Source organism: Chiloscyllium plagiosum, chromosome 6 (genome assembly GCF_004010195.1).
Source record: "Chiloscyllium plagiosum isolate BGI_BamShark_2017 chromosome 6, ASM401019v2, whole genome shotgun sequence".
Classification (NCBI taxonomy): domain Eukaryota; kingdom Metazoa; phylum Chordata; class Chondrichthyes; order Orectolobiformes; family Hemiscylliidae; genus Chiloscyllium; species Chiloscyllium plagiosum.
Genome location: NC_057715.1, coordinates 10,488,972 through 10,510,938, shown reverse-complemented (window position 1 = coordinate 10,510,938; position 21,967 = coordinate 10,488,972). Strand labels below are relative to the sequence as shown.

At 40.5% G+C, this 21,967-nt stretch overlaps 1 protein-coding gene across 1 annotated transcript in view; it reads right to left on the bottom strand.

Annotated features, from left to right (window-relative positions):
• Positions 1-21,967, bottom strand: part of myo16 (myosin XVI) — a 375,473-nt gene that overhangs the window by 143,454 nt on the left and 210,052 nt on the right. The window contains exons 23-24 of the mRNA XM_043691191.1: positions 11,852-11,924; positions 4,939-5,091 (exon numbers count right to left, since the gene is read on the bottom strand). Of these exons, the coding sequence (XP_043547126.1) occupies positions 4,939-5,091; positions 11,852-11,924 (226 nt within the window). The remainder of the gene's footprint in view (positions 1-4,938; positions 5,092-11,851; positions 11,925-21,967) is intronic.

Here is a 21,967-nt window from a genome sequence, read left to right as displayed (position 1 = left end):
GGTGGAGAGGTTGAGGCGGTTAATGTCGCGGCGGCAGTTGGATATGAAGAGATCGAGGGCAGGTAAGAGGCCAGCACGGGGTGTCCAGGTGGATGGGGTGTGTTGGAGGTGGGAGAAGGGGTCATCAGAGGGTGGGCGAGAATCCTGGTTGAAGAAGTAGGCGCGGAGGCGAAGGCGGCGGAAGAATTGATCGATGTCTCACCGCGTGTCAAACTCATTGATCCGGGAATGTAGGGGGATGAAGGTGAGGCCTCTGCTGAGGAATGATCGTTCATCCTCAGAGAGGGGAGGTCTGGAGGGATAGTGAAAATACGGCAGGGCTGGGAGCTAGGACCTGGTGTGGGGCTGGAGCTGGGAGTGGGGGCGGAGTCGGTCGTGGGGGCGGTCAATACCCCACTTTATACAGGTATGGTCTCCATGACCTCCTGCCAACTCCACCAGCTCATCAAAATGGGTCAAGAACCTAATGTTGGCCTTATGCCCTGGTTACATTCCTGCTTATTGTAATATGGTCTGCCTGTAGGGGAAGATGAAAAGACATTAATATTGGTACATGAACACTTCCTCTACATTCAGGGATACATATTGAGATACACATATACTGGAATGATACCAGAAATTAGGGAATTTAGATACAAAGAAACATGAAAGAAATTGTGCTTATTCTCCTTAAAGCCCAGAAGATTAAGAGGTAACCTTATTTAAATGTTGAAATTATGAACAATTTTGACAGGATAAAGAAGGTGTTTCAACTAGTTGGTATGTCAGTAATTAGGGATCACAATTTCAAGATTGTCAGCAAGAGAGCTTGGAGGGAAATAAGGAGAAACCTCTTTACTCAGTTGTTTGCTGAGTCTGCTTTGTCTTCCGACTGCCTTAGCTTCTTCAGCAGCATGATCATCAGTTGTAGGGATTTGGAACGCACTACCTGGGAGAGAGGTAGAGGAAGATTCCATTCATATTCTGGATACATTCCCTGGGGAATGCTTCGGGGAAATCTTAGCCCAGGGCAGCTAGTGGTGCCTTTACTTGTTCCTGACCACATGATGGTGCCTGGTGGTGTCTTCCTTGCTAGCTACTGCCAGGGTCTGTGTGGGCTATTGCCTAGTGGGGCTCTTCCAATTGACTTGCTGTATTGCCCTTGGCTGTGGTCCAATGAGAAAGAGGAAGGGGATGGGAAGGAGGTGGAGAAAGGCATGGGGACAGCCTGTCAGAATTGGCTGGCACCTTTTGAGCCAGGAGGAACAGCTCTGATATGTCCTGTTAAACCATGGGGGTTGAGGGGGCATACATAGCCTCTCTAAGAGATGCTATTGGGTGTTGGTTTGCCATGTCTAGTGCCTGGTGAGTGATAGTTTCCTGGTGAAGATCTCAGGAGGGTACAGTACAGGGAGTGGGTCCAAATCGGAAGGTTGGGAGCAGCTTTGAGCATTTGGGGGTTGCATATTAGCATGGATAGAGAATTGGGTAACTAATAGAAGATAGAGTGTTGGGATAACAGGCCCATTATCAAGATGAGGTGACTTGTAAGTAATAGTGTTGCACAGGAATTGCTGCTAGGGCCACAGTTAATTGCAATGTATATTAATGACTTGGATGAGGAAAGTGAATGTGCCATCATCAAGTTTGCAGATAACACAAAAGCAGGCGAGAAGGTAAGTAGTGATGATGACTCAAAGAGTCTGCAAAGAGATGTAGATATGTTACATGAGTGGCAGAAAACTGGCAGATGGAATATAATGTAAGAAAATATGAGGTTAACCATTTTGGCAGAAACAATAGAGGAGCATTATTTAAATGGAGAATGACTATGGAAGGCTACAGAACAGAAGATTTCGAAATTCCTTATCCATGAATCACAAAAAAAACTAGCATCCAAATTCAGCAGGTAATAGAGAAGTCAAATGGAATATTGCCTCTTGGTTTCAAAGGGAATAGGGTGTAAAAGTTGGTAGGTTTTGCTAAAATGATACAAGGCAATAATCAGACCACAACTGGAACACTATGAACAGTTTGGGGCTCCTTATCTAAGGCAAGACATACTGGCACAGAAAGTAGTCCAGAGATAATTCACTAGGCTGATATGTCTTATGAGGAGATGCTGAGTAGATTGGGCCAGTATCCATTGGAATATAGACGAATGAGACAGGGTCAGTGCAGAATGGTTGTATACCATGTCGGACAGTCTAGGACCAGAGGGTGTAATCTCAGAGTAAGTGCCATTACGTTTAAGACAAAAATGAGAAGGAATTCCTTCTCTCAGAGTAGTGAATCTGTGGGGTTCTTTACCACAGAGGGCTGTTGAAGCTGGGTCATTAAGTATAATCAAGGCTGAGATTTTTAATCAACAAGGGAATTAAGGATTATGGAGTAAAGGCAGGAAAGTGGAATTGAGGATAATCAGCTCAGTCATGATCTCATTGAATGGCAGAGCAAATGTGATGGGCCGAATGGCCTACTTTGGCTCCTATATTTTTTGGTGAGAAATGGTGCCTGTCATTAAAGGTACATTACTGCAGTAAACAACATTAAGACAAATCTTATGATGCTCAGTGAGATTTCTGGTCTTAATCTTTTAATGATGTTAAAGCAAAATGACGCTAAAAGGAGTAATTAGATGCAGGCTTGAAGAACGTAGTTCAGTGCATCCGAAGATTTAAAGAATTCTGAATGAACAGCATTTCTGTTTCATCCAAGTATTAGAGTGTAATAGGCAGTAAAGCCTTTGATGTTGTGTGTGGCTGAGATATTTCTGAGGTGTTCGTGCTGAAGCCACTTTTTGTTGTGTCCTTGTCCGATCCATAAGAACATAAGGAACGGGATCAGGAGTAGGCCACTGGCCTGTCGAGCCTGCTCCATCATTCAATAAGATCATGGCTGAACTTTTCGTAGACTCAGCTCCACTTTCCCGCCCATTCACCATAACCCTTCATTCCTTTACCGGTCAAAAATCCATCTATCTTTACCTTAAAAACATTCAGTGAAGTAACCTCATCTTCTTCATTGGGCAGGGAATTCCACAGATTGGCCAAATTTTGGAAGTAAAAGTTTCCTCAACTCAGTCCTAAATCTGCTCCCCTTTATTTTGAAAACATGCCCTGAGTTCTAGTTTCAGCTGCCAGTGGAAACAACCTCCCTACTTCTATCTTATCTATTCCTTTATATATGTATATAAGCTAGCTTGCTGAGCTGGAAGGTTTATTTTCAGATGTTTCGTCACCATGAGTAGGTAACATCATCAGAGTCTCCGGTGAAGCGATGTTACCTAGTCATGTTGACGAAATGTCTGAAAATAAACCTTCCAGCTCAGTGAGCTAACTTACATACTTATCATCAACCTGAGCTACAAATCTTCTCAAAAATTGCTATTCCTTCGTGTCTTGCAAATTCATTATTTTTACCTTATTACAATTGCATGCATGAGTCGACCATCACTCTTGGTGAAAATGTTTCAGAACTAGGTTCTCCTAATTGAGATGGAAGGTCAGTGACCTGATGCTGTCAGGGCTCCTGAGTGTTGTTACTTCTTTTCTGTTCTAACTGCAAACCTTGGCAGATGAGTTAAAGCCAATTGTACTATAAATCATTACTGCAGCATTAATAGTGTTTGTTGTATTCAATGCACGAGGCATCTGATGGAGATGCCGAGCATCCAATTTGTATGTGAGAATCCTCTGTACTGGCAACATTATAAGATTAACTCGCACCTCAAGCTAACTCACATTAGGTGGAGAAAGTTAAAAATCACACAACACCAGGTTATAGTCCAACAGGTTTAATTGGAAGCACACTAGCTTTCGGAGCGTCGCTCCTTCATCAGGTGGTAGCGGAGGGCTCAACCTAACACACAAAATTTATAGCAAATTTTTGCTATAAATTCTGTGTGTTAGGATTGAGCCCTCCACTACCACCGGATGAAGGTGCATCGCTCCGAAAGCTAGTGTGCTTCCAATTAAACCTGTTGGACTATAACCTGGTGTTGTGTGATTTTTAACTTTGTACACCCCAGTCCAACACTGTCATCTCCAAATCATTAGGTGGAGAGTGCCACTTATGAAGGTGGAGTGCAGTAGATTGATCTTACATTTGTAGTCTTAGACTCAGAGTCTCTTGAGTCACCCATGAGCACTGAACTCTACTGTCACCTCTGTCCAGGCTGCCTTTATCAGTCAGGATGGCAGCCTGTCACCATTTTTCAGAAACAGTACATCCCTTCTCTCTCAGACAGCCTGCAGAAGAACATGTTGTCACTGAACCCTGGAGCCATTTTGTGTCTGGTCATCAACATCCCTAGCAATAATTAGGTTTGATGAGCAAAGCTTGAGTGATGCTCCTATATTGCAGAGAGTGAAGTTCCGGCCAGGTGACTTCTAAAAATGGTACTTGGATGTTGAAGCCCAGCAGCACTCAGGACATCTTGCCCGTAAGATTTAATGCTCTATTTACACATGCATTTGTAGCGAGGTAAGAAAATTAATTTTCAAGAAACAAAACAATCTGTCCCTGAGTAAAAGTAACATCTGACATTTTGAGACTAGTAGTCTAAAAAAACACAATTCTGATGAAACTTTTCTTTAAAATGTTAGTTATTGGCACACACTAGAATTAAGAGAGGATTAGATGTCAATCCAGACAAGAAAATTAAAGGCTGCAATCTTCATTTATATGCAAGCTTGAAGATCCAAGCCCCCGAATGTGGCTTCAGTTTAATTGTGACATTTTCAGGCAATTACACTTCGGAAACATTTTCAAGAAGGGAAAAAAACTTTGCTTGATTCAACAGGAAATGGTACATGACTCAAATGTTTACCAAAGGCAGCTTTGACACAGAATAGAGTGACCGTTGTTTCCATTTATTAATTTAGTAAATCTAATTAGCGTGAGTGAGGATCATTTACAAAGAGCAAGTTCACCACCTGCAAATATCGGAAAGTGTACCTGAAAAAAGAAGTCCAGAACAGAGTTGTGGTTGTCAGGAGAGTTCACTGTTTCCATGGTGACACCTCCTTTCATATATTCCACTTGCTGCTGTTGAAAGAGTGTCTCGTGTATATACTGATGGATCTTCTCATTTGTCATGTTGATACAAAGCTGAGGGACAAAAGCATTCATTTCAATTTTTGTTCTATCGCAGATTGATGTTTGTATCAATAGTAGTAAATTAATGCTGATATTTACTGATCACTATTCCCAAATAGGAACTATTTCTCTAGCTTTTTAAAATGTGTACATTTCTAATTTTCTTGCTTTGACTTTCCGTTCCTGGTATAGAGAGCTTGCTGAGAGTGAGAATATCATGGAATTGGCTATAACCTAACCTGATTTCTTCAATACTTCGTCCTCTTTTGATACAAGCCTGGGACAATCTAGGTAAAGAACTGTTTTGTCACAAGGTACAGTTTAAACTGGATTTATTAATTGAACCAATTATATAATGTTGCAGTTTCCTCTTATGTTATCAGTTTTATTGGTGTCTAAAAATCTCCATTGAAAGGTGTACCAGTTGGTTATAATTTAATGTTACTGATCTAAGACCCTAATTGTGATGCCACGGCTTGCTGATTAAAGTTAGCACACATCAATGCTAAAAATACCTTTAAATTTTTGATAAACTTCAATGAATAATAGGAGAGACAAATTCTTAAGCAAACTTCTGATGGCAAATGTTGAATGAATTCGGAGATGGTTAATGCCATTGTCAAAAATAGCTACATCTTTCTAGAGTAAAAATACAACGAATTGATTAAAAACATTGACATAATTAAATCAATAGGAGGTGGAAACCTCATGGTCTGTGATCCAAGAAAGACTGGAGAACAATTTCATCACTGATAGAAGGATATAAGTTATTCAATAGAAGTTACAGTAAAACATTATAATTTCCTGAAAAATTGAATTCCAAAGTATATGAGGATTTACCAATAGTAGGGAAATGATCCTAATATATTTTCCTGTATCAAAGGCAACAGCGTATTTCATGTCATTCCTTCTAATAGCCTAAATGAAATCTTGCTCACTGTAACTCACTGGGGCTGTGGTCAGTTTGAGTGATAAAAATTTGAATTGGAAATTTCATGCCTGACCAGATGCATTTCTGTCAGTGAAGCTGCAATCCAGTGGATCCCAGCTGCCTGATGAAATGCTGTCCGGAAGTGCTGTTCCTTACTGGCAGCACCAGCTTTGGAAATGACCCTGATTGTGCCTTCAGTGTATCAACGATTGCAAGTTGAATCATTGAGGAGGAACCAAGTCTAGTTACTCTCCGTCGCTAGTCCAGAACTGAATGTTAACCTTGCTCCAGATTCTAGACTGACATAGGTACAAAGGGCGAAAGTGAGGACTGCAGATGCTGGAGATTAGAGCCAAGAGTGTGGTGCTGGAAAAGCACAGCAGGTCAGGCAGCATCCGAGGAACAGGAGAATCGACGTTTTGGCCATAAGCCCTTCATCAGGAAGGCCTTCTGTAATGTAGATTTTCCTGCTCTTCGGATGCTGCTTGACCTGCTGTGCTTTTCCAGCACCACACTCTTGACATATTTACAGATGGAGTCAAAGTCAGTGAAGCCACAACATCAAACATTTTGGTTCCATTTGAAAAGTTCATCAGTTTCCCTGGTTGTCAAATCCCCCTGTTGCCCAAAGAGAATCAGAACTATTGAAACTCTTCTCAAACAGCATCCATCTCTTTCAACTCTCCTTTTGCATCTCACTGCTATCAGCAAAGCTAAGCAGCTTATGAGTTCCTTTGTGCCTAAGATTGAGGTAACCCATTCAATGGCCTCAATAATTTTCTTCACCTCAGTTCCTGCCCCTTTCAATAGCAGGCTGTAGTCTGGTGCCCCTATTTGCTCATTCTACAGTGTTCTGACACAAATGTTGACCATTCAACTCTCTTTCCAAAACCCATTCTGTACTTAATTTCAGAAATCTCCCATTCCAATTTTTGAAGCTGCCTGGAATAACTCTGTGTCCTTAGAACTGGGAGAGGGGAAGCAAACACAACCATTGTGCCAGTGGTTTTACCATGGTATGTCCTGGCCTAGAGCCCTAACATATTCAATCCTTTGAGTAAATTGTCTCGTTGTCAGAATCAGTGAATCACAAACCCATTTGGAGAGAACTGATTTCCCACACGTTAAAGCTGCCTCATGCTATTCATGTCCAGATCCGCTCGCTTTGTGAGCATTCAGGAGAAGGAGGGGGCGGTGTGCCAGGTTGTTGAGGGGTGGGAGATTTGGTGAGAACAAAGGTGGGAGAAAGAGTGCGAGTCAAAGAATGAGTGAGACTACAAGCCCCTAGGACATTGTCTCAGAATAAAGCACCGCTAATTTATGGCTGAAATGAGGAGGACTTTTGACTATGAGGGTTGTGAGTCTTTGGAACTCCTTGCCATAGAGAGCTGTGGAGCAGAGTCCTTGCTTCTATTTAAGGCTGAGGTAGATTCTCAATCAAAGGGGAATCAAGGGTTAGGGGCAAAGGGCAGGAAAGTGATGTGAATGGTGGACCAGGTTCGGAGGCTGAAAAGTCTATTCCTGTTCCTAATTCTTACGGTCTTACTTCAAAACAGTAGGAAATGATGTTAAAATTAATTTTGTGAAGTTAAACAAAAATACAGGAAGGGTTTGGAGGGATATGGGCCGGGTGCTGGCAAGTGGGACTAGATTGGGTTGAAATATCTGGTCAGCATGGACGAGTTGGACTGAAGGGTCTGTTTCCGTGCTGTACATCTCTATGACTCTATGAAATGGTACAATTTTAAATGGGTCCTCACACTTCTCTAGGTTCTGTCCCACTAATGTACTGTATTGCTGTAACTAGGCTCTTATAACGCTTCCCCATTGCAAATTCCAGTTGCCTTTCTAGATTACTTGTCAAGATTAAAGTAGTACTGGAAAAGCACAGCAGGTCAGGCAGCATCCGAGGAGCAGGAAAATTGAAATTTCGGGCAAAAGCCCTTCATTCCGAAACGTCAATTTTCCTGCTCCTCAGATGCTGCCTGTTGTACTTTTCCAGTACCACTCTAATCTTGACTCTAATCTCCAGCATCTGCAGTCCTCACTTTCGCCTTCCTAGATTACTTGCTCTTCCTTTGATAGTCTTTTGTGATTCATGTACTCGATGCAGATTCCTTAGTCCTGCAGCATCCTACAGCTTCTTTCCATTTAAATCATGTTCCTGCTTTTGTATTCTTCCTGCTAAGGTGGACCAGCTCACATTTTCCTCTGTTATTTGCCACCTATCATATTTTTGTGCACTCACTTAATCTATCTATGCTCCTTTGCAGACTTGTGATAGCCTTTTTACAACTTGCTTTCCTATCTATGTATCATCAGCAAATTTGGCTACCATGCAGCCTTTCTACCCCATAATCTGAACCATTAATACAAAGCTTAAACAGTTGAGGTTCAAGGACTAATCTTGCTATCCCACTCATTACAGTCCACCAACCCAAAAATGGCCTATTTATCCCAACCCTCTGTTTACTGTTCGTTAAAAAAGTTCTCTGTAAGTGCTAACAAAGGTACACGTAAAATCATCATAGTCCTACCAGGCGATAGGTTGTTCTCTCATTAGTTAGAGACTTGGCGGTGGTTTATCTGGAGGGTCACTATTCGTCAGGCAAGGGAAGAGGTTGAGAAGGTGGAACATTCATGGTAACCTCTGCCAGAGTAGGATTTGATCCCATGCTGTTGGTGTTACTCTGCATCAGCTATCCAGCCAGCTGACCTAAATCTACCCACGATAAAGGTGAACCGATCACCTCTAATAACGCGTGTTCTTTATTTATGCAGTAATGATTTATATGTCAACTTATCAAATGCCTATTCAGAATCTAAAGATGGTGATAAAATGATGATGACACTGGACTTATAATCTGGAGGTCGAGCTTCCTTGTTCTGGACAGAAAATACTGGATCAAAGTTACTGCTGGAATTTGTGTTCAATTGCTACATCTGGAATTAAAAACTATCTGGTTCACTAATGTTGTCTAGGGAAGGAAATCTACCATCCTTATCTGGTCAAGCTGACATGTGACTCCAGACCCACAGCAATATGGTTTATTCTGAGCTGCCTTCTGAATTAGCCTAGCAAGACTCTATGTTCAAGGACTATTAGGGATAGACAACAAATGATAAACTTTCCACAGATACCCATATCCCATGAAAGAATAAAGGAACAAGTACCTGTTCCCATTTATCCACATTATTTGCTACATCCTCAAAGTACTTCAGTAGGTTAGTCAATTATGATTTATTTTTCATAAAATCACATTGACTCCACCTGATTGGACTATAACTTTCTAAATGTCCTGCTGCTACTTCCTCAATGATGTATTCGAGATTTTCATTGTGATTCACTGTATTTTCCTGCTTTTTGCCTCTATCCTTTTTTGAACAATGGGTTATATTTGCAGTTTTCCACACTGCTGAAACTCTTGCGGAATCTAGAGGGTTTTGGAAGATTACAATGTAATCACTTCCTTTAAGATTCTATTTTGCAGGCCATCAAATTAAGGAGATTTATCAGACTTTGGTCCAATCAAATTTCCTAGTATCTTTTGTTCTAATGGTTATGATTATTTTAAGTTTCTCCCTTCCTTTTTTTCTCTTGAATTTCCATTATTCTTGGATGCTAAATGTGTCTTCTATGAGTATGTTCAAAACATGTTCAACACGTCATTAATTGAACTATCACCATAAAAGATAAGAGTTAAAGATTAGCAAATCTTTTGCTCAGATATAGGATTCCTATCACTGGGGTTGTGATGAATCCTGTTCATGCTAACTAAAGAACTTGAATTCAATTAATTTTGAATAAACTTTCCTTGTCATAAAAAGACCTCCCAGTTCTCTAGTTCTCTTTAGAGAATGAAATCTGCCAAACTTACCTGATCTGGTCTGAAAATTATTCCAGACCACAGCAATACACCTGACTCTAACTTGACCTCTGAAATAGCTTAGCAAAGAACTTAGCAATAAGAAGTGCATACAAAAGAAAACCACAATGATAGCCCAGCATTGAACAAGGTACTGGACACAGCAATGACACAACCAATCCATTATTGTCACAAAACCTTCCTTGTGACCGTCTAGTGACATGTACGATAATTAAGACAGCTGTCTCTCGAAGACTGCCTGGCATCGCTGTAGATACAGAATCAAATCTCATGTGTCTATATCCTCTAAGGACACCACATGGTCTAAAAAGTAACAGCCAGTGGCACAGTCTGCCCAAGTAAAACTACCAAGGCCTTTGTAGTGCTGCTAGATGTCATACTACTCAAATGAATTGTGCATCCACTATGTTTAAATCTAAATTTATTTTCTTTTTTCTGGATATTTACTTTAATTAACTATGTCAATATGTAACCTAATATATTATTCAAACCCAAATTTGAATACTATGTCCACTCCATTATCATTACTGCTATTGGATAATCGATTCCTTACTCACAATCAATGTGGAAAAGTACTGCACTCAGAAAAAGTCACCTGACCCAAAATATTAACTCTAATTTCTCTCCACAGATGCTACCAGACTTGCTGAGCTTTTCCAGCAATTTCAATTTTTGTTCCTCCTCCAAATGCAATGCGTTCAACATCCTTTATCCTTCACAAAATCATACTCATCCTAAACTTCTCAGTCCTCACCTTATCCTACAGTAATACTGCTCACATGTTAACCTTGTGTGCAATCAGTTTCTCTTTCCCCACAGTATCAATCTTTGTCTGCTATTCTTTCTGTAGACTTGACCTGTCCAACCCTTACCTTGCAACTTTCCCTTTCTCTTTGTTCTGTCTCAGAACCGCACTGCAGTTTAACGCAAAACATTTGTCATAGTCATAGTCATAGAGATGTACGGCATGGAAACAGACCCTTCGGTCCAACTTGACAACGCTGACCAGATATCCCAACATAATCTAGTCATTTGCCAGCACTTGGCCCAGAGCCCTCTAAACTATTCCTATTCATATACCCATTCAGATGCCTTTTAAATGTTGCAACTGTACCAGCCTCCATTACTTCCTCTGGCAGCTCATTCCATACACAGACCGCCATCTGCATGACAAAGTTGCCTCTTAGATCCCTTTTAAATATTTCCCCTCTCACCCTAAACCTGTGCTCTCCAGTTTTGGACTACCCCACCTTGTGTCGATTATATCTTTACATGAAGTAAAATGCAACATTTTCAATAAAATTTAACTGACAATCTTCCAATCATGAAAATGGAATTAATGTAATTTTCACAAAGCAGTTGTTTGACTGACAATTAGGAATGACATTAGGAATTACACATATTCCTAGCCATCTAAATGTTAATTGAAGTAATTAGCCCCTTAACCACATACAGTAATGAACTTTATGGTCACATTGTGTATTTGCAACCATTCTAGATTGCACTCTAGATGATTGCTATTTTGCTTGTTGGCTGGGATCAATCATGTTTGAAGCTTTTTTTTCATATTAAATCAGAAGTCACATGACACTAGGTTATATTCCAACAGGTTTATTTAAAATCACAGGCTTTTGGATTTTGTTAAGTGAACATTTGTTAAGTGAAATGACTTCAGCTGATGAAGGAGCATCGCTCCAAAAGCCTGTGATTTTAAATAAACCTGTTGGAATATAACCTGGTGTCATGTGACTTCTGATTTAATAAACCTGTTGCACTATAACCTGGCATCATGTGGCTTGTTCACCCTAGTCTAACAATGGCATCTCCCCATAATTTTTTTTGTTTAGTAATAGAACTGGGGATGTCCAGCAGATGCAATGCTGTGTTCATTTAACAGCAATACCACTGGGAGCTGTGTGCATACTGTAATTACTATACACATAAGAGGTCCTACCTGTTCAAAGGCATTTTTTTGAAATTCTTCAAAGCCGAAGATGTCCAATATCCCAATTTCAAATGCTGAGCTGCTGCAAACAGAAGACAGCAAAAGTGATACACAAGACTACGATCTGTTTATTACATATTAAATGGTGCCCATGTTGACAGGATTGTAATCTCATGAATTTGGCTGTGGTGATACTTTCAGCATAAATATATGTAGTAGGCTTCTGCCATGTTGGTATTGAAAATTCTGAGCCTTGTTTATACAGCTTAAAATAAAATGTGTTGAAATAATGTTGCTGCGATAACTAAAACCCATTACAGTTCCAGCTCCAGGATGTTTTCACTGTAACAACGTAACACATTATTTTATGTGCCAGCACCCCATAAAAGAGACATATTTTCCCCTGCCCATTTAACAGTGGGGTAAGAGTCCTCCTTGGGTTTTGAGGAGAGCCTAATTCTAATTGAATGGCTGCCTCAAGCAGCAATTAGCACAGACAGCTCGCCTGTGGGATTCAATTCAATCAAGCTTAAGGAGTTGTTTAGAGCCAGAATGGCCAAGTTTTAATGCCAAGGATTTGCTTGTTGTCTTTGATGTCCTCAGAGTGATCTAAAGTAGATTTTTTGTTTTGTTCTTGCCTTTTTTTTGTGTCATTCCGCATCATCTTTGCCCCATGTGACAGCCGGTGGCTGACTAACTCACTCTTTTATTTGCTCAACATTTCTTTGTGGCTAAAGGCTAAATGATGTTCATTGCAAGGCAATTAACGTCTGCCCATTGCTAACCACGTGGGCTTTGATCAACAATGAACTGGTGTGACCTTGGGTAGCATTGCGAATGCTGTGGGATTGTGAGCACAAGTCTTGTTTATCACAACTCTGAACATTGGAGTACAATATCAGTAGTTGTTCAAAATGGACTCAGGGTTCTTGAATGATCATTAGGGCCCTCAGTACCAGCATCTTGAAGATTCAGAGAGGACTACATTGTGAGACCAGCTTTAATCTGTCCAAGTGTCTGCAAAGCTGCAGCAATATGTCTCCAGAAAATGCAGTACCAATCTTGGTGGCTGATTCATTTAGTGTCCTTTTGATTAGCTGCTGTTCCCGCCTGTCACAACGATACCAAGAACCCAAGCAGAAAGACATCAAACTTTGCCTTCTTTCCAATCTGTTTCCCCTTTCAAAAAAGCAGACACAGTGGGCTCCTTTGAATTGGTGAAACTGTGCCTGCTGCCTGGGAATTGTGTGCAAAACCATATGAGCCTGTGCTGCTGGCTAATGTTAAACCAAATGAATTAAAAACCCTGGAGATTCACGTAGACCACAGTCATGAAGAAGCTGCCAAACTAAAAGGAAACCCCAATATGTAAAAATCATAGCATCTTCTTTTTCTTTCCTTGGTTTTCTGTTGGGAAAGTGATGAAGGTTTGGATGGATTGTTCTGTGATACCTGTGTATTGACTAAAATTAGCAATGTCTCCTGCGGATGTTTGGAATGAGCTAAAGTCACTCGATTCCTACAGTCAGTATGATGCCACTGGCAGAGACAGTTCACAGATCAGGTTACAGTAAAATGTGCAGGGTTGATTTTCCTGTGGACATGATGTAGAGGAAGAGGAGCAAAGACCTTGCAATGCAGATCTCTGTCCTGTTGCATTATCCAAAAGTTACAGGTTTCTTTTTCGTAAGTGTATCAAGAGAGCTTGTGTGGCTTTAGCTACTCAAATACTGAGCAAATGAGACACCATGAACGACATTCATAAGAGAGCTCTTTAGAAGGTCATGCTACACACAAATCAACTGGGTCCCTACAAATGACAAAGGGAGAAATGCGGAATTTATTGACTGGTTTCCAGCACAGCCTTGCACTCTTATCACTCTGACCAAACTAACCAGCCAGAAAGCTCCACGTGGACATGGAAAGTTAAAGTGACATGCACTGTTTAACATTCCGATGACTCTGATAAAATTCCTCCTGAAAAGCAGCCAGTGAGGGTTGTAAAGGGAAGTTGAGATGTGAGCAGGGAACAACTGGAAAAAGAAAAGCAACTGATGGGAGGGGACGAATTGAAAGTTAGGAAATTTCCAAGTGGAGTATTTCAAAGATGAGTGCCCTTCTGGTCCAAGTGGACATTAAGATCTGGGTTCACAAGCCAGGTGAAAACTGATCAAAATTTCCCAGCTTCCTAAATGGGATAAAGGGTTGAGGTGTTATGGGAGGGGGGTGTACATATAGTACAGTTGGCTTTGGGCCTTAATCATTAACATATTCAAACAGACAAACCAGTGCCAGACGAAATTCATCAGAGTAACTTGACAAGTGCAGTAAAGCAATACAAAAATGCTGTGTCATTATTTTGTCGGCTGGGTGGAAAGAGTTAAAAATGATGCACAAAGGAATTTGGGTAGTATGATAACAGGTCTCTAACTGAGATGGAAATTGCTGGAGAAACTCAGCAAGGCTTCTGTGGAGAGAAAGGAGAGTTAATATTTTTAGGTCAGTGACTCTTCTTCATTAGTGGACTTGAAACATTGACTCTGCTTTCTTTCCACAGATGCTGCCGGACCTGCTGAATTTCTCCAGAAATTCCTGTTTTTGATTCAGATTTCCAGCATCTGCAGTTGTTTGATTTATTTCAGTTCGAATACTGTTAGGACTTGCACGTAATTATTGAAGTGAACACTTTGCTCTTTTAGTTTGAAAACCTTTCTGAATCTCTGGCAGGTGGGTGGTGGGCTCAAAGAGGTTTTTTGATAATTACAATGCAGACATCTCAGCTTGTACTACTTCTCCATAGCTGGGCCCCTCCAGCAATATTGTAATTTATCAGGTACATGCGGTGCGATTTACAAAAGCTGCAAATACTACCCAGGTAGTACTGCAGTACAACACTGCTGTAATAGCTGCCATGTTAATCAGTACAATGTTATCCTCTGCTCTTCATCATGTCATGAAAATGTTAATGGTCTCTTAATTAATTGCTTGTTGGAGATTGCTTATTTCCATGGGTTAGTTTATTTTCAACCAGTAAAACCACACAAGTTATAAGGCATGCATTTGATGATCCAACTGATTTCTGTAAGTGCAGCTCACAAACCCAAAGCAGGATAATGGTAGGAAGAGTTGTAACATTGTATTTACATTGTTCTTATAGGCAAATTCTCCAACAACACCTGAAGAGATGCTTTGAATAGTTAAAGAGGTAGAGTTCCTATAGATCAGGGAAGCAGTTGTCATATAATCAGAGGAAACAATTACGGCCTTTGAAGCAAAATAGGTAAAGGTCAAGTCAGAGGGAATATTCTTCTATCTTGATTAAAGTAATAGAGATAACATTGACATATGATGAAAAACCTGCCATAACTATCATTTGAAATTTGTAGGTGGGAAAGAGGGATCAGTGGGCACTGGATGGCAAACACAGGTTATAGTGGTAAGCAGTGTAGGTCTTTGTCACTGAAAATGTTCACTTTTGGAATTGTTCCTAATGACAGTCCTTATGAGACTGTTTATTTCAGAAGTTGAAAAGTGTGGTGCTGGGAAAACACAGCAGGCCAGGCAGCATCCGGGAAGCAGGAGAATCAATGTTTTGGGCATAAGCCCTTCTTTAGGAATTATGCCCTGAAGAAGGGCTTATGCCCAAAATGTTGATTCTCCTGCTCCTCGGATGCTGCCTGGCCTGCTGTGTTTTTCCAGCACCACACTTTTCAACTCTGGTCTCCAGCATCTGCAGTCCTCAATTTCTCCCTGTTATTTCAGAACTCCATATTGATTTTACCTTTGTAATTTGTTTCCAAATGTAAACTAATAAGTTAGTGAGTTATTGATCTTCCTGACTGAGGCGTCATGGAGAAATGTGCAGCATGTTTAAGATGCCTACATCAACATGGCAGAATTTGCTTCATGGACATCGGGCAAATCCGACAACTGGGCATGGAAGTCATCTGGCCAGAAGTAACAGCTGTCCAAATCTGCCATTGTTTGGAATAACAAGGGGAAGTCAGTTTTCTGCAAAACAAAGGAGTAGTTGAACCATAATCCAGCCTTCATCATTTTCCAGGAAAGGTTGAAAAGCAGATTATTTATTAAATAGTGATGCTTCAACTTGAGTGTCCTCATACAAGAAACATAAGAAGGCAGCACACTGGCAATCTGTCAAAGGGCAGGCCGTCTATTTGTATCTCCTCATTTTATGTTCTTGTAATTCTCTCATCAGTTGCTCTAAAAGCCTCCCGTTTTCAATTTCAATGAGCAACTATGATAAGAGAAAAGAATATTTGAGGTGATACCCTGTCACCGTCCCCATGAGTGCTTTGAAGGAACACAAGTTGTCTAACGGAAGGATCTTCCTTCCGTAAGCAGCTGCTGACCCTCAAAGACTCCAACTCATCCATCAACAGCACTGAGCAGAAGTTGGCTTTGCCACCATTCTGGCAGAACCAGCAAAAGGGCCAGGAAAACCACTCCTGAGGTCTCAAATGACCTCTTCACTCCAACATGCAGGGACATAAAGCAACAGGGAAGATTAATGGGAAGTAGAGTTTCATTGCAAGGGTATTGAATTACAAGAGTAAGGAAGTCTTACTACAATTCTACACAGTTTGGATGCAAGTACACCTGGAATAGAATGGACAGTTTTGGCATCCTTATTTCAGGAAGGATATATTGTATTGGTGGTAGTACAGCACAGGGTCATAGACTGATTTCCAGGATGACAATGCTGTCCGACAATAATTTTGGAAAACTGTAAATACAGCCCATTCATTCAAGAAAGGAGGGGGACAGAAAACTATACGCTAGAAAGTCTAACATCTGTCATACGGAAAATAGTTGAATTAGATTATGAGTTTTGAAAATAATATTTATTCAATCAGACTGGGCAAAAAATTATATAAAAACATAAAGTACTGGAGAAATTTAGCAGGTCTGCAAACACCTGTAAAGAGAAACAGATTTAACGCTTTGAGTCTGATATGAACCTTGTTCAGAGGAAGTCAACATGTGGAAACAGCAAGGGATTGGGATGTCAAATGGAATATTGTTCTTTGTTGCAAGGTGAATGAAGTGTATAAGTATGAAAGGGTTGCTACAGACGTTCAGATCATTAAGCGAGAAATACCATTTCCAGTTTTGGTCTCTTTATATCATGCTTCAAAATTATTTCAGAGAAGACTCACTTGGCCGATTTCATGGATGTAGTGGCAGGTTTGAGTAGGTTAAGCTTAAATTCACAGGAAGAATGAGAGGTCATCTTATTGAAACATGAGAGATTCTTTTGGAACTTGACAGGGTGGATGATTTCCCCTTATGGAGAGGTCGAGGACTGAAGATAAAAGTTTGACAATAAGAGATCTCCTATTTAAGATGGAGGAGGAATTCCCTCTCCAAAAGGGTCATTAGACTTTGGAATTCACTTCCCCAAAAACTAACGGAAGGAGAACATGCTCAAGGCTGAATCACACAGATGTTTGATTGACAAGGGAGTTAAGTGGAGTTAAGATCACAATCAGATCAGCCACCATCTTATTGAGTGGTTAATCAGGCTTGATAAGTGAAATGGCCTACTCCTGTACCTATTCTGTGCAAAATTATGATCGTGTAAGGAGTTGAACAGCTTGGAACTCTCCTCTCGAGAAGGTAGGAGAATGAGGGGTGATACCATTGAAGCATGAATGATTTGGTTGGCCTTGACAGGCTAGGTGCTGAGAGATTTTATCTTTTGCTAGAGCATCTAGAACAATGGAGCACAGTTTCAGAATAAGGATCCAACCATTTAAGAATGTTAAAAGGAGACTTCTTCACTCAGAGGATTGTAAATCTCTGCTATTTCCTATCCCAGAGAGCTGCAGATACTCACTCATTGAATACTCTTGAGGCAGAGATAGAGGTGATCTTCGGGTGCCTGGCTATATATCCATAACCTCATGGTGATGGCAAGGTGGTCACTGTGTTGGTATTCAGGGATTATTCTTATTACCCAGCCGCCAGTTTATAGCTCTTCTTGAAGGTATAAGGAAGGGGACACTGGGAGACTGGCTCAGGGCGAAGGCATTGCAACTATCAGCAGGGAACTGATGGGAAGTAGTTTTTAAAGAAAGCTTTAATTAATATTTGAAGATAATTGACCTAACTGTAACGAGTATGTGCATTTCATGAATCAGCAAGTTTAAACTGTCCTGAAGGTCAGACAGAAATGAAGCCTAATTGAACCAAACAAAGAATTTGCAAACATGGCCTCTGATCTATATGGCAAACTTTTCTGTACATACTAGAAATGTTCCTTCATTGTCTCCACAAAAAGACTCAATTACCAACCACCTGCCCCAGGCACAATACATTTCAAAAAGATCACGGTCAAATTCTAATCAAAGCTTCAGTGATTTTTTTTAAATTGCATTATAGGGCACAATTAATTTGTGCCACACAATATGAGCAGTGTTGCCAAATCAGGTGAAATCCTTTGTCCAGTATGTTAACAATATTGGTAGAGAAATTCATTTTAGAATGTTGCACAGAGCTGGCAATCGTCCATTTGTTACCCATCTCATACATCACCCAAATTTGCTTTCTACTGGTTTCAATGGGTGAAATTTAAAATAGGCTGCGTTTTACCCAATTTGATCTTGTTCAAGTAACAATGTCAAGAGTGACACTCAAATACGTTTACACATTAATGTGCCAATATCAATGGTATGATTTCATCTCAACCATTTGCGTAAAGTAATGAGACTGAAAATGCTCTCAAAATAACAAAGTATTCAGATTATTCATAGCTATCATATTGCATTTTCAAAAATATCTTGAGCATATATTTTGTCTGTCTCACTTAGAGTCATAGAGATAGAGTCATAGAGATATACAGCATGGAAACAGACCCTTTGGTCCAACCCGTCCATGCCGACAAGATATCCCAACCCAATCCAGTCCCACCTGCCAGCATCCGGCCCATATCTCTCCAAACCCTTCCTATTCATAAACCCATCCAAATGCCTCTTAAATATTGCAATTGTACCAGCCTCCACCGCATCCTCTGGCAGCTCCTTCCATACACGTACCACCTTCTGCGTGAAAAAGTTGCCCCTTAGGTCTCTTTTATATCTTTCCCCTCTCACCCTAAACCTATGCCCTCTAGTTCTGGACTCCCTGACCCTAGGGAAAAGACTTTGTCTATTTATCCTATCCATGCCCCTCATAATTTTGTAAACCTCTATAAGATCACTCCTCAGCCTCCAACGCTCCAGGGAAAACAGCCCCAGCCTGTTCAGCCTCTCCCTGTAGCTCAGATCCTCCAACTCTGGCAACATCCTTGCAAATCTTTTCTGAACCCTTTCAAGTTTCACAATATGTTCTCTTTGTTCAGCAACACTCTGTAGGACCTTACCATTAAGTGTATAAGTCCTGCTAAGATTTGTTTTCCCAAAATGCAGCACCTCGCATTTATCTGAATTAAACTCCATCTGCCACTTCTCAGCCCATTGGCCCATCTGGTCCAGATCCTGTTGCAATCTGAGGTAACCCTCTTCGCTGTCTACAACACCTCCAATTTTGATGTCATCTGCAAACTTACTAACTGTACCTCATATGCTCGCATCCAAATCATTTATGTAAATGACAAAAATGACACTTAACTTGATACATCTTTAAATAAACAAATGTTACACAGACTAATTGGCTCAAATTGTATATGCATTGGGGGTGGCCTAGCGGCTCAGTGGTTAGCACTGCTGCCTCACAGCACCAGGGTCCCAGGTTCGATTCCAGCCTCGGGTGACTGTCTGTATGGGGTTTGCACATTCTCCCCATGTCTGTGTGGGTTTTCTCTGGGTGCTCCGGTTTCCTCCCACAGTCCAAAGATGTGCAGGTCACGTGAATTGGCCATGCTAAATTGCCTGTAGTGTTAGGTACATTAGTCAGAGGGAAATGAGTCTGGGTTGGTTGCTCTTCAGAGGGTCGTCGTGGACTGGTTGGGCCAAAGGGCCTGTTTCTACACTGTAGGGAATCTAATCTAATTATTCATAGCTAACATACTGCATTATCAAAAATATCTTGAGCATATATTTTGTCTGTCTCACTTAAAGTGATACATCTTTAAATATCCAAATGTTACACAGATTAATTGGCTCAAATTGTATATTCATAAAACAGAAACTGATGACAACTAAGGAGAGTTTTCTACAAATCAAAATAAAGCAATAGGGTTGAGAAAAAGTACAATGAGGAGCTGGAAAGATATGACTTTCTTTGGTAACACCAGACTTTCCTCCTCTTTCCCCAGAAAGCTTCATTTTGCTCATTCACCCCCTCCTCCCAACATCCCCACCACATCCAAGGCATCTAGTAAAGAAGAAAACAAATTAGCAAATTTAAACGCTTCAATTGTATATATATATATATTAATTTTAACTATAAAAACATGTACTAAAATTTGGAAAAAACTTATTCATTGTTTTTGTAGCTGTTGTAGGTAAGGATTTCAAAAATAAGTTATTGTTGTTATTGTTTTTATTCAAGAATTCATATTCAATAAATCTAACCAAAAAGGTAATATATAGAAGGAATTAAAAGGCCATACATTGGTAAAATTGTGATTAACAAAATAAGTAGCTTTGATATGATTGCTGTGCTTTAATTCACAAATTATAAATTAGAGATTATTATAACCTAATCATTATGACAGATGACAAATTTATTTTTAAAAAAATTGGCACTTCTTAAATGACAGTCTAAGTTGATTGTTGTAACATTTAATGGTTTGGTTTAAATCTGTGTTTATTTTGCTAGCTTGGTGTCTGCCCCTTTTTACATAGCTTGTTCCTTTAACTTGTGGGTGGAGTGATAGTGCCTTGTATCTAACTCCACAAACATACACACACACACAGACACAAACACACACACAGACAGAGAGACACACATGCGCGCAGACACAAGAGCGCACACATACACACACACACACAGACACCTGCACACAGACTTTATACACACACACAGATGTGCGCACACACAAATAGACATAAGCACATACAAACACAACAGTGCAAACACACATACAGACACAAGCACACACAGACGTGCACACAGACACACACATGCACACAGACACACACAAACACACACACATACATAGAAGACAAGAGCATAACGAAATAAGAAACAGGAGCAGGATTGGACCATACATACAGACTATTCAATGCAATCTTGGCTGATCTTCATCTTCAACTTCAGCTTTCTCACTTTCCTGAGGGACTAGTGATGGAGCATTCACAACTCTTTGGGGTAGAGAATTCCAAATATTAGCCATCCTGTGAATGAAGACATTTCTCTCTCAGCCATGAATGTCTGCCTCTTTTTCCTCAACGTGCTCTCCATGTTCTAATTTCCCCATCCAGAGTAAGCAATCTGTCACTGTTGAGTCCCTTACAGAATCTTGTTTGTTTCAATGAGATCATGTCTCATTCTTCTAAACACCAGAGTATGCAGCCCAATTTAATCAGCCTATTACAGGACAATCCCCTCATCCCAGGGACCAAACTAGTGAACTGCCTCTGAAACAAGCAAATCCTTCTTTAAATATGGAGATCATACACACAGTATTCCAGGCATGGTCTCACCAAAGCCCCACACAACTGTGGTAAAAAACATCTTTATTCTTGTCCTCCAATAAAGGCCACAATGTTTTACTATAGTTGCATGCCAACTTCGTTCATAGAATCATAGAAACGTACAGCATAGAAACAGTCCCTTCGGTCCAACGTGCCCATGTAGACCACATATCCTAAATAAAGCTAGTCCCAATTTTCCAGCATTTAGCTCAGATACCTCTAAGCCATTCCTGTTCATATACCCATCCAGATCTCTTTTAAATACTGAAATTGTACCAGCCTCCACCACTTCCTCTGGAAGCTCATTCCATATACACACCACCCTCCATGTGAAAAACTTCCTTGCATGAGTATTTCTGAACACGAATTCTTAAAAAGTTTCACATCTTTTAACAAAGTATTCTGCCTTTCCATACTTGTAGGAGAAAGTGAGGTCTGCAGATGCTGGAGATCAGAGCTGGAAATGTGTTGCTGGAAAAGCGCAGCAGGTCAGGCAGCATCCAGGGAACAGGAGAATCGACGT